At 48.6% G+C, this 17187-nt stretch overlaps 1 protein-coding gene across 1 annotated transcript in view; it reads left to right on the plus strand.

Moving 5' to 3' along the window:
* Nucleotides 1-2061: 2061 nt before the first annotated feature.
* The window catches only part of PTPN9 (protein tyrosine phosphatase non-receptor type 9), a 59253-nt gene continuing 44127 nt past the window's right edge, over nt 2062-17187 (plus strand). Inside the window, exon 1 of the mRNA XM_060260194.1 lies at nt 2062-2172. Coding sequence (XP_060116177.1) covers nt 2140-2172 — 33 coding nt within the window. The 5' untranslated portion in view covers nt 2062-2139. The remainder of the gene's footprint in view (nt 2173-17187) is intronic.

Raw genomic sequence — 17187 nt, forward strand, 5'->3', positions numbered from 1 at the left:
GGGCCACGTGTGTACCTATTTAAGATTAGGTAGCAGATATATCAATTTTATAAAGAGTACAGATAAATATATATTTTTAAAAAATTTAAAACGTTAGCACTCATTGGTCTTAAAGATGCTTTCTTTGTATTTCTCCCAGGGGATCCAGGGAACTGGGGTGAAGGAAGCTCTGGCTCTTTCCTTCCTTCCCCAGGGGACTGGGGGGGGGGGGGAGTCTCAGCCAATAGAAGGAAGAGAGGCTTGACTCAGTAGCTCTGTTGTGCAATTGAGAGAGCCTGGCAAAGCAAGCTCAGCTTCCCCCCCCCCCTTCCTCCCCAAGGGAGGAGCCTCAACCGATGGAGAAAATAGAGGTTTTGCTCTGTAGCTCCTGTGCGATTGAACAAGCCTTGCAAGGCAAGCTGTTATGTAGAAGAAAGCAAAAGAGAGGTAGAAGGAAGCAGATGACAGCCAGTTGCTCAGGGGCTTAATACCCTGATTCAGCCACCAAACTGCATGTTTTACACCCCTGCTCTAAATTCTATTGTGCTCTTTCTTTCTTAACCACCCCCCCCCCCCCAAATGGCTTCTGAGCTCCATTGCTCAAACCTCCTGGGAGAATTTTAAAGAACTCTAACATCTGACAAACTTTCTAATATGTTCCCACACAAAAAAATGGGGAAATAACCGAAAACCTCTAAAGCAGACAGATGGAAATCTTCATCATGCCTCTGTGGCCACATAGGAGAAAGTCATTTAAAAAGTACGATGGGACATGAAAGTAAGGTTTTATGATGACAATTATAATTCAAGAAGCCTTTTTAAGGTAGATGCTGAGCTGATCTCATTTAGTCCACCTTCGGTTGATGTCAGGGTGTGTGGCACATGCCAGTGAGTGGTGCTAATGAGCTCCGGCACCTCTTTTTCCACCAAACAACCCCTGCACCCAGGAAAGCTAAGCCCTCGCCATGCTTGTGTGTGTTGTGTAGCTGTGTTTCCTCCTGCCTCTGACCTTCTGTTTTCCTTCCTGGCTCGCAGAGCTTCCTGGTTTTTCTAGCTGGCTTCCCCCCCACACAGTCTCCCTGTCTGGTCTGATCCATCCCCCCCCCTCCTCTCTCTCCTTGCTCGTCCTCCTGCTTTGTGAATGGGATTCAGTTTCTGAATGGAGCGGAGGGGAGGCGGATGAAGCGAAGAGGCAGCTTGCATTGGCGGTGAGCTGGGGGGGTGGAAGAGGGGGGCGCCTCTGCTTCCTTCCTCTCTGGCTGTTCGTGGCTCTCTTTTCGGCTGTTGCTTTTGAGGAATAAGGACTGCAAAAGAGGCCAGGCGAGCAGCGATGGAGGCTGCTGGAAGAGGCTCGGGTCCCTGAATGAAGAGAAAGGAGGAGGCGATTCTCTGATCTGAATTATTTTTTTTTCCTCATTTCTCCCCCCCCCCCTCCTCTTTCCAGCCAAAAAAGCAACAGGAGGCGAAGGATTTCTCTGCCTTTGCGTGCAAAAGAATCCGGAGGGGATTGCAAAGCCTTTACAAAAAAAAAATTGTTGTTCTGTTTGGAAAGTTTTGCAATTTCGAAAGAGCTCTCTCTCTCTCTCTTTTTTTTTTTTTTACCACAGGGGGAGAATCTATTTCCCCCCCTTCCTCTCCGTCTTCATATCTTATATTGCAATATGCCAGGCTCAGAGGACATTTTCAGCAAAAGCCGAATCCGGATGGAGTAAATTGGCGACGGCCTAGAAGAAGAAAAAAGAAGAAATTGGAATTTATTTATTTATTGAACTTTTGGGTCACGTCTTGTCGCTTGAAAGAAAAAAATAGATTAATGGGGGAGTCAGTCGTAGAGGAAGCCACGGGCAGCCCTCCCCACTTTGGGCCAAGTTTTAAATAGACTTTTTTTTAAAAAAAGAAAAAAAGTGGGGGATATACATCAAGAAGAATGCAAAGTTTGGGAGCCGCCTGAATTGCCAAAGGGACCGCCTGGATTCTCACGCACACCCCTCGCTCAAGTTGTTAGGGGTGCAATCGACCCAATTGTTTCCAGTTACTTTTTGGGAAGCGGGCGGGGAGGGGGGGGGTGGTGCTTTTGGAAAAGTTGGAAAAGCAAGAGGGAATTCGGATTTCTTCCTCCCACACGGCCTCGGGAAGACTTTGGACCGGATCGGCGGCGGGATGGCAGCGGAACTGAGCCCGGAAGAGGAGCTGGTGAGTTCTGCTCCCCCCTCCTCAAATGTTAGCAGGGAAGAGGTGCAGTGGCGGAGGGGGTTGCTTTCTCTTGCCCCAGACTCCCCCCCCCCCAATTATTTTTTTAAATATATACATTGCCTTGCTGTTTTCAGATTGCAAATCCTCTTAACGGCCAGGCCTGCTTTCTTGTGTGTTTTGTGCAACCCCTAGATTTGGAGGGGGGTGTTTATTTTCTTTTTAAATAGTGATGCAATTAAATAATATTAAGTCTATACATGCATACTTTTGGTTCCCCTTCCCCCAGCCTCAATCTCGGTTTGCAGTCCTCTCCATTTTATTCCTGGAAAGGGGGAGGGAGGAGCGGTCGATGGGGGTATATTGAGATTTGGCATGGCTTTTTTTTTTTAGGGGGGGTCTCTCTTGCTTTGCTTTTGATTTGAGCAGAGGAAAGGGTCTGGGTCTCTCCCCCCCCCCCAAAAAAAGTGCATTCTGGCTCATCTCAAGCTTTCTCTCTCCCCGCCAACCCTCCACAGTCTTCTGGTTTCCAGGTCTTGCCTGTAGAACGAACATGGGAAGGATGGGGGGGGGGGGGTTGTCCCCCTGATGTGGTTTCCATGGTGATCAATGGGGGGGGGGAGAAAAATGAGGCCTAGTCAGAGTCAGCAAAGCCAGCTGCTGCCTGTTCTTGTGGAGGGCGCCCACGATTGTCCCTTCCATCCTGCCCCCCATACACACAGCAGAGGGGTCCCCCCCAAAACGGGGTGGCTCCCTTTCCCTCTCTGCACCCCACATTGTCTTGGAAGTAGCCCTAGATGTTGGAGGATTCATGGGGGGGGTTGATAAATATGGTCACTTGCCTCCTCCCTTTTAGACTTCAAATGGGGGGGGGGGCTAGATTTCCTTCCTCTCCCCAACCCCCTCCCAGATTTCGGGTGGGGCTCAAGTTCTCAGCAGCCTTCGGAACTGGCCCCGCTAGAAGCTCATTCCTCTTAACGGAGATCAGCCCGCAGTGTCTGATCTGTGTCTTTGGGGGGGGGGACAAAAAAAAAAAAACCAACCCCATTCTTTTCCCAAAAGGGGAAAAAGAGGTGGGGCGGTGACGCGAAACGCGAGATTGAGACGGCCCGGGAGTCTTCCTGCATCCCTTCCCTCGGGCTTTTGGCGTTTTGAAGCGGGCGGGCGGGAAAAAAATATACTGAGCCTTGGGGGGCCCTGTCTGTTCCCCCCCCTCCCTTCCTCCTCTTGGCAAGCACGTCATAAAGGGGGGGCTGATCCTTGCCACGGTCTCATCCTCCGCGCAGGGCTCCCGGATTGCCATTTGGGAACTTGGCTTTTGCTTTTCAACGCTTGCAAAAACATAAAAATGCATTGCTTCCTCTGGGCGCCTGTGTTTTTGTAAGCTTTCGCTGCTTGCTGTGTGTTGCAATCCCCCGGGTTGAAACATGCTGTTGGAATGACAGCTTGTCGTTGGCGCGCCGCCTCCTCCCTTCCTTTAAAAGGCCCGGAGCTCTCCCTTCCTCCTCCCCTCCCCCCCCCTTTTAATGGCTCGCTTCTTTTCCTTAGAAAGGATCCAACCCCTTTTCCCCCTCCCCCCGCCTGACGTCAGCTGCGTGACTTCCTGTCTCTCTTGAGTCATCGGAGGAGGGTGTTGCTGTACAGATCCATGACAAAAATTTTTTTTAAAGGATCCTGCTGTGATCTTGCAAAGGGGAGGGGGTCGTTGTGCATGACCTCACTCTACTGAGCTTGCAAAACTATGTGGGGAGGGGGAGTCTGAACTGTATCTAAAAACATTTTACCTATTAACACAACCTACCTTCAGTTACTCTCACTATAATTCTTTCTAACTTATGCTATCCCCTCTTTCTCTTTTTATTTAAATATTCCCTTTGGTTTGGCTTGGGATGGAGCAAGGCATTATTCTTAGCTTAAGAGTCAAAAATTCTAGCCCAATTTTCAGTCAATTTATCCTTAATAATAATAATAATAATATTTTTTAATTTATATCCCACTCTCCCCACCGAAGCAGGCTCAGGGCGGCTGACATAACATAAAATATGGCATTACAGTAGTACAATAATAAAATACCCCAATTACATAACAGTTATTCCTCAATTAAATATACAATTACATTAAAACCATCAATTAAACAACAATTTAAAACCACAAATTAATTTGGCTTAATAAGATATCTATCTATTTATTTATCTATTTATTTAAGAGAGCCAGTTTGGTGTAGTGGTTAAGTGCATGGACTCTTTATCTGGGAGAACCGGGTTTGATTCCCCACTCCTCCACTTGCAGCTGCTGGAATGGCCTTGGGTCAGCCATAGCTCTTGTAGGAGTTGTCCTTGAAAGGGCAGCTGCTGTGAGAGCCCTCTCAGCCCCAGCCACCTCCCAGGGTGACTGTTGTGGGGGGGGGGGGAGAAGATAAAGGAGATTGTAAATGCTCTTGAGTCTCTGATTCAGAGAGAAGGGCGGGGTATAAATCTGCAATTTTTCGATTGATTGATTGATTGAATGGCGAACTGGACATTATCTTAAATGCTAAATAAGATGTTCTACAATGTTATATATACCATAGTACTTTATGCATAGTAGAATTTTGTTATATATGGAATTAATCTACTTGATACTACTTCATCCAACAAAGTTCTGTATAACTTGAAATTTCTAAAATAAACTTATCATGTGTTAAAAAAGAAAAGGAAATATCTGGGGACTTTGGGGGTGGAGCCAGGGTGTGACAACCATAATTGAACTCCAAAGGGAGTTCTGGCCATCACATTTAGAGGGACGGCACACTTTTTAAATGCCTTCCCTCCATTTGGAAATAAGGATAGGGGTACCTTCTTTGGGGGCTCATAGAATTGGACCCCCTTGTCCAATCCTTTTTAAACTTGGAGGATTTTTTGGGGAGAGCCACTGAATGCTATGCTGCAAATGTGATGCCTCTACCTCAAAAAAACAGCTCCCACAGAGCCCCAGATATCCACAGATCAATTCTCCATTACTGCCTATGGGAATGTCTCCCTGGGGAATAATGGAGTGCCCAGCAGACATTCCCCTCCCCCCCGCTTTGTGATGACCCTGAAGCGGGGGGAGGGCCTCCAAAGCCTGTGGAAGCTAGGGTGGCCAGACCGTCCCGGTCACCCGGGAAAGTCCCGGTTCTGGCCCCCAATTCCCGGCTCCCGGGCTGGCTATACCGGGACCATTAGAGGTCCCGGTTTAGCCAGCCAGAGAGCCGGTGGGCCGTGCGGGCGGGGAAGGCGGCGAGTGAGGGAAGGAGCGTCCCTGCGCGTGTGCAGGGCGATTGTGGCGGGCTCTGCGCATGCGCGGGGACGCTCCCTCCTTCACTCGCTGCCTTACCCGCCCGCGCGCGGGGCCCGGCGGCGGTGGCGGAGGCCGGGGAGGCGGCGGAGAGGCCGGCGCTGGTCGCTGGAGGTGGAGGGCCTCCAGCGACTAGCGCTGGCCTCTCCGCCACCTCCCCGGCCTCTCCGCCGCCAGGCCCCGCACGCGGGCCTCCACCCGGGTCACTTCCGGGTTCCTGTCCTGCATCTCGACCTGTGTTATTAGTGACAGGCTGCTTCGGCGTGCCGCTGCGCCGGCCCCCTGGGTCCCACAACGATGGGACCGATGCCACAGGGACGGGCTCGAAACACTCTATAACCCCTCAAAAGAACAGCAGTCTAGCTCGCTTCCCCTGAGCCCTGCCGCCATAAGCCTCAAGGGGGCTCATTTTGTGGCATCTCCCGGCGGGAGGGTGGCACCCGCACGGGACACCTATCAAATGAAAGAGGGGGTGCAGGGCTATCAGAAACAGCCGGCGGAGGGAGTCGGGAGACCACCCCACTGGGGGATCCACACCCCGAAAGTGATGAAGGTGGTGCAGATAGAGCCAACAGAGCAAACAGGACAAAATAAATAGGCCGCATTATGCAGCACAGTCTCACTGGAATCTCACTGGCTTCTCAGCGTGGAACCCGTTCTCTCTAGTCTTCTCACTTTGAAAAAAGTAAAAAAAGAGTTTTATTTAACTATTTCCCCCTTTCCCTCTCTATAAATAATCTTGGTGTTTCCGGCGGTGATATTTGGGGGATTTTTGGGGACGTCACAGGAAGTGCTGTGAAGTCACTTCCTGTTTTCGGCAGTGGCATTTGGGGGAAATGATGTCATTTGGGGGAAACGATGTCACAGGAAGTGATGTCACTTCCTGCTTCCAACAGGTGGCGCGGGGAAAATGATGCCACAGGAAGTGATGTCACTTCCTGTTTCCGGCGGTGGCGTGACGTCACCGGAAGTGACGTCACTTCCTGTTTCCGGCGGCACGCGCACACACACATTCCTTCCCCCCTCAAGGTGTCCCTGGCTGGCCTGCAGAAATTATGGCCACCCTAGTGGAAGCTTCAGAGAAACGGAGGCAGAGAGGTGCCGTCTTCGTAGCTGTTTGCTACTGTTGGCTTTTTTCTACAGCAGTTTGACTTGTGAAGAAGACTCTACTTTGCCAGTTCTTGGCTGAAACCATTTGGAGGCCTATTGGTCCCAAGAAAGACTGTGCATATTCTAATACTTCACCTAATTTTGTCCTTATAAAGGACTGAGCATACTGTATGACTTCACCTTATGTACAATTCACTGCTTTAAGTGGTTGTTTATGTTTCCTTTATAAATTTCAATGAAAATTTGTTGATTATATTGGAGGCTGGTTTAATCACAGAACCCTTAGGGGCTCCCCTGCTACCCACCTGGGGATTGGCAACCCTACCAGGCAAGCTTTTCCCATGTCCCTTTTTAACATAGGAAAAGACTAGTTTCAGATGGGAACCAGTGGGGGTCTGCGGTCAAACAGCTGGATTTGAATCCAGCACCTCGGAGACCAACTAGATTTTCCACAGTGTAAACCTCTGAGAGTGTAAAGCTCCCTTCGTCAGACGGGAGCGGAGTAGAAATGAAGGTCTCTGCATCTTTATATCCATTTCAGAAGACTGGAGGGGTATTAAAGAATGTGTTAAAGATTGTGTTATACAGAATGTGTTAAAGGATGCAAAGATACCATGCATATAGGGATCAGGTCAGAGCTGTGGCTGTTGAAAGTTTACGCTTATCTCCTGGGACTCTGGTTGGTCTCTACAGTGCTACTGGATTCGAATCCCTCTTGTATGGAAGTTTGGGGTTGTCTTGAAATGTGACATTTTTCACTTCACAAAGTGCTATGGTCATAGATCCAGAGGAATTAGCCGTGTTAGTCTGTTGCTGCAAAATAGTAAAAAGCCCAGTTCCACCTTTAAGACTAACACATTTTATTGTAGCATAATCTTTTGAGAAACACAGCTCTCTTTGTCAGATGACAAAGAGACCTGTGTTTCTCCAAAACGTATGCTACAATAAGATTTGTTAGTTGTAAAGGTGCTACTGGACTCTTTACTATTTCAAACTACTGTGGACATCTGCACCCCTGGCATGGAAAGAATCTCTCCACCAAGTCTGTTCTAGGGTTGCTGGCTCAGGGTTGGGGAAAATTCCTGGAGAACATAAGAGAAGCCATGTTGGATCAGGCCAGTGGCCCATCCAGTCCAACACTCTGTGTCACAGAAGAACATAAGAGAAGCCATGTTGGATCAGGCCAGTGGCCCATCCAGTCCAACACTCTGTGTCACACAGTGGCCAAAAAAGCCAGGTGCCATCAAGATGTCCACCAGTGGGGCCAGGACACTAGAAGCCCTCCCACTGCTGGCCTCCAAGCACCAAGAATACAGAGTATCACTGCCCCAGACAGAGAGCACCATTTATACCCTGTGGCTAATGGATGGACCTCTGCTGCATATGTTTATCCAATCCCCTCTCGAAGCTGGCTAGGCTTGTAGCTGCCGCCACCTCCTGTGGCAGTGAATTCCACATGTTAATCACCCTTTGGGTGAAGGACTTCCTTTTATCCATTTTCCACCCGACTGCTAGGCAATTTCATGGAGTGCTCAGGAGTTCTTGTATTGTGGGAAAAGAAGAAAAGTACTTTCTCTACCTTCTCTATCCCATGCATAATCTTGTAAACCTCTATCATATCACCCCACAGTCAACCTTTCTCCAAGCTAGAGAGCCCCAAGCACTTTAATCTTTATTCATAGGGAAAATGTTCCAATCCTTTAATCATTCCAGTTGGAAATTTGGGCGTGCAGCCTGGAGAGGGTGGGGTTTGAAGAAGTGGAAGGACCTCATTGGTGTATAAGGCTGTAGAGTCCACCCTCCAAAGCATCTATGTTCTCCAGGGAAACCGATCACTGTAGTTGAGTAATTCCAGAAGACTTCCAGACTCTATCTGGAGGCTGTGGCTCGAAGCTCTTCTTATCTGTTAGCTGGAGCGTATTCCCTCTTATCCGGGAGAACCGGGTTTGATTCCCCACTCCTCTGCTTGCAGCTGCTGGAATGGCCTTGGGTCAGCCCTAGCTCTCTCAGAGCTGTCCTTGAAAGGAGAGTCCTCTCAGCCCACCCACCTCACAGGGTGTCTGTTGGGGGGGAGGAAGACAAAGGAGATTGTGAGCCACTCTGAGATTCAGAGTAGAGGGCGGGATATAAATCCAATATCTTTTTCCTCCTCCTCCTCTCTCCTCCCTTAGTCCTTTGAATCTATCTCAGTCCAGTGGTTCTCCTTGCTCCTTTCAGAGATTTCCCAGATTCACCATATATGGAGTTTTGCAGCTGGAATTCCCATGGTGGGGCGGAGTAACCTCCTTGGCTTTTATGTTGGTGAACAGAAGAATTGCTTCCAGAGAGGGAAGCATGGCTTCCATGTTACGTCTTGCTATGGCACAACCCAAGAGTCTTGTAGCATCGAACAGAGGGAGGTGGGGAGAATTGTAGAATTGGAAGGGACCTCCAGGGTTATCTAGTCCAACCCCCAGCAAAATGCAAATTTGCAAACTCCATGCAAATTCACAAATCGCAACTATCTTTCCTAAGGTTGCCAATCCCCAGATGGGGGCAGGGGAGCCCCCAGTTTGGAGGGCCTCCGCCCGCTTCAGGGTTACCAGAAATGGGGGGAGGGGAGGGAAATGTCTGCTGGGGACTCCATTATTCCCTAGGGAAACTTATTCCCATAGAAAATAATGGAGAATTGATCTGTGGATATCTGAGGGGGGCTATTTTTTGAGGTAAAGGCACCAAATATTTTCAGTATAGCATCCAGTACCTCTCCCCAAAATACCCCCCAAGTTTCAAAAACGTTGGACCAGGGGGTCCTATTCTATGAACATCAAAAGAAGGTGTCCCTACCCTTCATTATTTCCTAAGGAAAGCATTTAAAAGGTGTGCAGTCCCTTGAAATGTGATGGCCAGAACTCCCTTTGGAGTTCAATTATGCTTGTCACACCCTTGCTTCTGGCTCCACCCCCAATGTCTCTTGGCTCCTCCCCCAAAGTCCTCAAATATTTCTTGAATTGGACTTGGCAACCCTAATTTTTCCCCCACAGCTGCAGTGACCCCTGTTCCATGCCCAGATGATGGCAAAAAAGTCCCTCTAGAACCCTCGGCCAAACTGGCCTGGAGAAAATCGCTTCCTGTTCTGACCCCAAAGTATGGCAATCAGCATTTCCCTGGGTTTGTAAGAAGGCCACGAGAACTAAGCACTGATACAGCCCCGTCCTGCCCTCCTTCTCATGAGCTGCCTAAGTTCACTGAATCAGCATTGCTGTCAGATGGCCATCTAACCTCTGCTTTAAAAACCTCTGAAGAAGGAAAGCCTGCCACTCCCGAGGAAGCCCACACCTAGGCTCAGAGCCAGCTCCATCAGATGAATGGCTGGTTTCTCATTGGGTGAATATTTATACATCGGTACAGAGGACCATAGAACCCAGAGGTCGATTCTTTCAAGGAGGAAATACTAATTGACAAAGGGAATTATTCAAATGTTGCCAGAGGATGTAGTGATGGCCACAGGAATAAATAACGTTAAAGGGGGATTAGCTAAAGTCACTGGGAAGAGGTCTATCAATGGCTACTAGCCATGGTTAGTGAGGGAAACCTCCACATTCAGAGGCACTGATCCTCAGAGCCGTCCGTGAAAGGCCCTTAGTCTCTATGTTCTGTTGTTGGCCCCCCAGAGGAACTGCTTGGCCTCTGAGTAGGACAGGAGGCTGGACTATATGGACCCTCACTGGTCTGATCCGACAGGGCTCTTCTGAAGTTCTTATGAAGGCCTCAGCCTCTATGCCCTGTTGTTGGCCCTCCAGAGGAACTGGTTGGCCACGGAGTGAGACAGGATGCTAGACTGGATGGACCATTGGTCTGATCCAGCAAAGCTCTTCTTAAGATTTTATGAAGGCCTCGGCCTCTATGCCTTGGTGTTGGCCCCTCCAGAGGAACAGCCAATGAATGAGATAGGATGCCAGACTAGATGGACCCTCACTGGTCTGACCAAGCAGGGCTCTTTTGATGTTCTAATGAAGACTTCAGCCTTTATGCCCTGTTGTGGGCCCTCCAGAAGAACTGGTTGGCCTCTGTGTGAGATAGGATGCTGGACTAGATGGACCACTGGTCTGATCCTTCAGGGCTCTTCTAATATTCTTATGAAGGCCTCAGCCTCTGTGCCCTGTTCTTGGCCCTCCAGAGGAACTGGTTGGCCACTGAGTGAGACAGGATGCTAGACTAGATGGACCACAGGTCTGATCCTTCAGGGCTCTTCTAATATTCTTATGAAGGCCTCAGCCTCTGTGCCCTGTTCTTGGCCCTCCAGAGGAACTGGTTGGCCACTGTGTGAGACTGGATGCTGGACTAGATGGACCACTGGTCTGATCCTTCAGGGCTCTTCTAATATTCTTATGAAGGCCTCAGCCTCTGTGCCCTGTTCTTGGCCCTCCAGAGGAACTGGTTGGCCACTGTGTGAGACTGGATGCTAGACTAGATGGGCGCAGAGTGGTAAAGCGACAGTACTGCAGTACTGAGGTCTTGAACTCTGCTCACGAGTCATGACCTGAGTTTGATTCCGGTGGAAGCTGGGTTTTCAGGTAGCCAGCTCGAGGTTAACTCAGCCTTCCATCTTTCCAAGGTCGGTAAAATGAGTCCCCAGCTTGCTGGGGGGAAAGTGTAGATGACTGGGGAAGGCAATGGCAAACCACCCTGCAAAAAGTCTGCTGTGATAACATTGTGAAAGCAATGTCACCCCAGAGTCGGAAACGACTGGTGCTTGCACAGGGGACCTTTCCTTTCCTTTTTCCTCCTAGATCCTAGTCTAACATCAGCTCTTCTAGATCATCCATCCGCAATTGAACTGTGTTTGGGGTCATTATTCCCTTTGGACTAAATCCAAATTTCCCTCTGTTTTCTGTGCTATTTTCCTGTATCTTGGATTGCTTGACCTTTTATTTTTATTATTGCAATTACTGGTGTACGCGCACACTATTTGTGTATCCAAATAGAATATGCTATCCTCCTATTCTATCTCGCAATAAAACTTTGCCTTTAAGGTGGTTGGTTTCGGTTTAAAAAAAATACAGTTTCTTCTTTCACTTACTTATTTTAAATATTTATGGCCCAGCTTTCTGCGAAATGGAGGCTGATAAAACCATTGCAATATATATTTCCTTCCTAGAATTTCTTTTTAAAGAGTCTTTTAGGGCTTCCTGGACTAGCCATACCGATGAGAGTGTTACCCGCCACATTCTCAGTAGGCTGCCATGTCCCCTCTGCTTTAGCTGTGTGCCTGTTCTCTCTCTTCTTTAAAGCTCCCTTCCCCCTCTCTTTGTGTCTTCCCAATTATTGGCAGTGAAGTAGCTCTTCCTCCCCCTTGCCGTTCTGGGAAGGATAAAAAGGGAAATAAAGTTTTCTTCCCGGGTCTGGGGTGGGGTAGAGATGTAAACTGATCCGGCTGATTCAACTGGCATACCATTCAGGCCTAAGATTGTCAATCCCCAGGTGAGGGCAGGGGGTCCCCCAGTTTGGAGGCCCTCCCCTCACTTCAGGGTCATCAGAAAGCAGGGGAGGGAGGGATATATCTGCTGGGCAATCCATTATTCCCCATGGAGACCGATTCCCATAGGGTATAATTGAGAATTGATCTGTGGGTAACTGGGGCTCTGCAGAGGGGGTTTGTTTTTTGAGATAAAGGCACCAAATTTGCAGCATAGCATCCAGTGCCTCTCCTCAAAACACCCTCCAAGTTTCAAAAAGATTAGACCAGGGGGTCCAGTTCTATGATCCCCCAAAGAGGGTTCCCCTATCCATTATTTCCAATGGACGGAAGGCATTTAAAAGGTGTGCAGTCCCTTTAAATATGATGGCCAGAATTCCCTTTGGAGTTCAATTATGCTTGTCACAACCCTGTTCTTGTCTCTACCCCCAATGTCTCCTGGCTCCATCCCACAGTTCCTAAATATTTCTTGAATTGGACCTGGCAAACCTTTTCAGGCCCCTTTCAAAACCTGCTTTTATAATGGACCTTTCTTCATTTTTAATCTCTCTCTTTAAAAACTCAAGGGCTTCCCTTTGGCATCTCATTCATTTCTGTGGAATGGGGGAGGGGGCTGCGGCTCAGTGGCAGAGCCTCTGCTTGGCCTGCAGAAGGTCCCTGGTTTGATCCCCGGCATCTCCAGTTAAAAGGGTCAGGCAGGAGGTGATGGGAAAGACCTCAGCCTGAGATCCTGGAGAGCCGCTGCAAGCCTCTTAAATACTGACCCTGATGGACAATGGCTTGATTCAGTATAAGGAAGCTTCCTGTGTTCACGTATTATAGGGAAGGTGCTGTGGCTCAGGGACAGAGCATCTGCTTGGCATGCAGAAGGTCCCAGGTTCAATCCCTGGCATCTCCAGTTAAATGGCCCAGGCAGTAGGTGATGGGAAAGACTTCTGCCTGAGACCCTGGAGAGCCACTGCCAGTCTGAGCAGAGAATAGTCATGTTGATGATTGCATAGTGGTTGTGGCTCAGTAGTAGAGCATCAAGTTTGCATGCAGAAGGTCCCAGGTTCAATCCCCTAGCATCTCCAGTTGAAAGGACCAGGCAGTAGGTGATGAGAAAGACCTCTGCCTGAGATCCTGGAGAGCTTCTGCCAGTCTGAGCAGACAGTAGAATCAGAGAATTGAAATGGACCTCCAGGGTCATCTAGTCCAAGCCCCTGCACAGTGCAGACCTTGATGAGAGGGTAGAGGCTGTGGCTCCATGACAGAGCATGGCATGTGGAAGGTCCCAGGTTCAATCACTGGCATCTCCAGTTAAATGGCCCAGGCAGCAGATGATGGGGAAAAAGCTTGATCTGGGATCCTGACTCAGTGATAGAGCATCTGCTTGGTAAGCAGAAGGTCCCAGGTTCAATCCCCGCCATCTCAACTAAAAAGGGTCCAGCAAATAGGCATGAAAAACCTCAACTTGAGATCCTGGAGAGCAGTTGCCGGTCTGAGCAGATAATACTCGCCTTGATGGACCAAGGGTCTGATTCAATACAAGGCAGTTTCATGTTTGTTCATGCAAGTTCATCTTCTCTTGAGCTAGTTTGGTGTGGTGGTGAAGTGTGCGGACTCTTATCTGGGAGAAACAGGTTTGATTCCTCCACTTACAGCTGCTGGAATGGCCTTGGGTTAGCCATAGTTCTTGCAAGAGTTGTCCTTGAAAGGGCAGCTGCTGGGAGAGCCCTCTCAACCCCACCCACCTCACAGGGTGCCTGTTGTGGGAGAAGAAGATATAGGAGATTTGTGAGCCGCTCTGAGTCTCTGATTCAGAGAGAAGGGCAGGGTATAAATCTGCAGTCTTCTCCTTCTTGAAAATCAGTGGGTCTAGATTGTGTTCCATAAGACAGGGGAGTCTTATTGCATTTAAAGCTGCATATCCAGGTGTTATTGCAAACCATACCCCCCAAGAGATTTAATTTGTGCGTTCGTTGTCGATGCTTATTTATTGATGTTTGCTTTTATCCTGGATCTCGGCCGAGAATCGCCTTCCCAAAATTGACTCTTGGGAATCCAAATATATTATGCATGAGAATTCAGATGGCACGGCATTTCCCGAAGATGGAGGGAACAGATGGCACTGTTTTAGGAACAGGGATATTTTAATGTATTTTATTTCCATCGTTTATAGTTATTGATAATATGTGATTGCTGAAAGGGTACAGCAAAGGGTGCTCTGCTGAGCTTCATCCAGCCATGATGGAAAGGAAAAGGGAGGCTATACAGATGTCCCTGTGGTCCTTTATTGTGCTTTGCGGAAGCTTGTTCTACGACCTGCAACTGTGGCATGGGAGAACAGACTGGAGGTTCAGGAGCTCTGTAGTTAGGTATGAACAGCCAGCTCACATCTTGGTCTTCCCTGAAGCGACAGGTTACTCCAGCTGAGAAGTCATGTTGGACCCTGAGGCTTTATAAGGTCAGGTGGAACCCTATTGGTCTATTTGGGTCACCTGACCACTCAGGCTCTGGCCAATAGCCTCGACAGCAATGTGCTGACCCAACAGCTCTTTCTTCTGGCGTTACACGGCGGTGTCATAGAGAGCAAAATGTCGGTTCTTGGTGGATAGAGACCCCCAGATCTGAGATCCTTGGTTCCTTGAGAGTGCATAAGGGCACATTTTGGTCATGTTTGATGAACTTGGTTGTCAGTGTAGGTAATACAGAGGTGGCATTGTGATCAGAAAAAGTGATAAAGGGACTGTGGCTCAGTGGTGGAGCATTTACTTGGCATGCAGAAGGTCTCAAATTCAATTCCCAGCATCTCCAGTGGAAAGGATCAGGTAGAAAGTGAGACAAAAGACTTTGCCTGAGACACTGGAGAGCAGCTGCCAGTCTGAGTAGACAATATTAAGCTTGATAGATCAAGGGGCTGATTCAGTTTATGGCAGCTTCATGGGGAGGGGTTGTGGCTCAGTGATAGAGCATCTGCTTGGCATGCAGAAGGTCCTGAGTTCAATCCCCAGTGTCTCCAGTTTAAAAGGACTGGGCAGGAGGTGATGGGAAAGACCTCTGCCTGAGAACTTGGAGAGCCGCTGCCAGTCTGAGTAGACAATAGTTACCTGATTCAGCAGAAGGCAACCTCATGTATATTCAGATAGAAGAACATAGCTTGTCTGTCTGTCTCTCTTACATAATTCTCCTCTCTTCTTTTTTATCCTTACAACCAACCCTGTAAATTAGATTAGGGTGTGAGTAGCCTGAGGTCATTCAGCAAGCTTCTATGGCAGAGTGAGGATTCGAACCTGAGTCTCTCCAATCATAATCTAACACCCTAAGCAAGTACACAGTGCTGGTGCTCTCTGTTTCTGTTCTACTTGTTCAGATTCTAGAGAGGAGAGAGCCAGCATGGTGTGGTGGTGAAGAGCAATGGACTCTAATCCAGAGAACCAAGTTCGATTCTGCACTTTTCCATATGAAAAAAGTTGGATGACCTTGGACCGGTCACAGCTCTCTCAGAGCTCTCTCAACCCCCACCCCCCAAAAAAAAGTCTAGTTCACCACCTAGTGGTACATAACACAAAGACTTAGAACTTAAGGCAGCCAGACACCCTTAGCATCTCCTGGCTATACCCTACAGAAAGCCATTCAACAATTATTATTACCCGGAGAGGAAGTGGGGTATAGTGGTTGGAGAATTGGAGGATGGCTTGGAAGGCCCAGGTTTTGACTCTCTGGTTGGTCCCGAAGCAAAGCGCCTGAGTGACTTCAGGCTACCTTGCAAGGGTGTTGTGAGACTAACACTGCAGAGGGGGGAGAACCATCTATGCAGCCCTGAGCCCCTTGGCTGAACCGTGAGATAATGGAAGGACAGAGTGAAGTACTAAAGGGGGAGCTTTATGGAATAAAACCCACAAGAGAAAACGGTAGAAATTATTGCAGACGGTTTAAATAACCCAAATGCCAGCATTAAAAAGAATTTTTAAAAAAATGCAGTGGAAACAAAACAAACAAGCAGCGATTTATAAACCGGATCAAAGTAATAAAGGTCGCTGCCAAGCAGTCAAATTCCATTTAAAAGAAAACATCCAATTAGTGCCAGACTTAATTTATATTAAAACAGTCAATAGGGCCCATAGAAATAAGTACAAACAATAACTCAGCAGTATACCCAAGGCCTTCTGGAGCATTCTTCGGGTTAGGTCAGAAAGCCAGCAGAGACATGCTGCTGCCCAATGAATGCAATGATTTTTTTTTTGGGGGGGGGGGGCACGCGACCAAAAAGGCCACACCTTCAGCACTGGTCTCCTTCATGTCACAATCCGGAATTCATGGCCAGAGGATGTTGTGATGGCCACAGGCAAAGACAGCTTTAAAAGCGCTTGGTGGATTTGATCTAGGGTATCCCAGATCTTAGTCTGACTTTCTATCCACTACCCTGTTGTTGGTCCTCCAAAAGGACCACTTGGCTGCTGCATGAGGAGGCTAGACGGACCCTCACTGGTCTGATCCAGCAGGGCTCTTCTGATGTTCTTATGAAGGCCTCAGCCTCTCTGCCCTGTTGTTGGCCTTCCAGAAGAACTGGCTACTGTGTGAGACAGGATGCTGGATTAGATGAACCACTGGTCTGATCCAGCAGGGCTCTTCTGATGTTCTCATGAAGGTCTCAGCCTGATATTGACTGTCCAGAGGAACTGGTTGGCTTCTGTGTGAGACAGAATGCTGAATTAGATGGACCGCTGGTCTGATCCTTCTCTTATGTTCCTATGAAGGCCTGTTGTTGGCCCTCCAGAGGAACTGGCTGGCCACTGTGTGAGACAGGAGGCTGGTCTAGATAGACCACTGCTCTTATCCAGCAGGGCTCTTCTCATTTTCTTCTGTCTCAACGGCCTCTAGAAAGTCAGTCTCCGGATTCAGAATGTCGCTCTGCCCTTAGTAGAGGAGGAACCCTGTATAGTGTGGATCCTTCCATGAGCATAAGATCAGAAAACTCCCTTGCAGAATGCCAGGTGGGGTCTGCGTGGGGGAGCTTTTACAGTTCAGTTTTATGACAGACCGCTGGGTCCCTTCCTTCCTCTCCATGTATCCTCTTCTTCGGGCCGCAGCTGGAGCGTCCCGGGACCTCCGACCATCTGCTCCAACCATACCGGATGCGCCTGTGGAGTTAA

This window comes from Heteronotia binoei, chromosome 19 (assembly GCF_032191835.1).
Source record: "Heteronotia binoei isolate CCM8104 ecotype False Entrance Well chromosome 19, APGP_CSIRO_Hbin_v1, whole genome shotgun sequence".
In the NCBI taxonomy this organism is placed as follows: domain Eukaryota; kingdom Metazoa; phylum Chordata; class Lepidosauria; order Squamata; family Gekkonidae; genus Heteronotia; species Heteronotia binoei.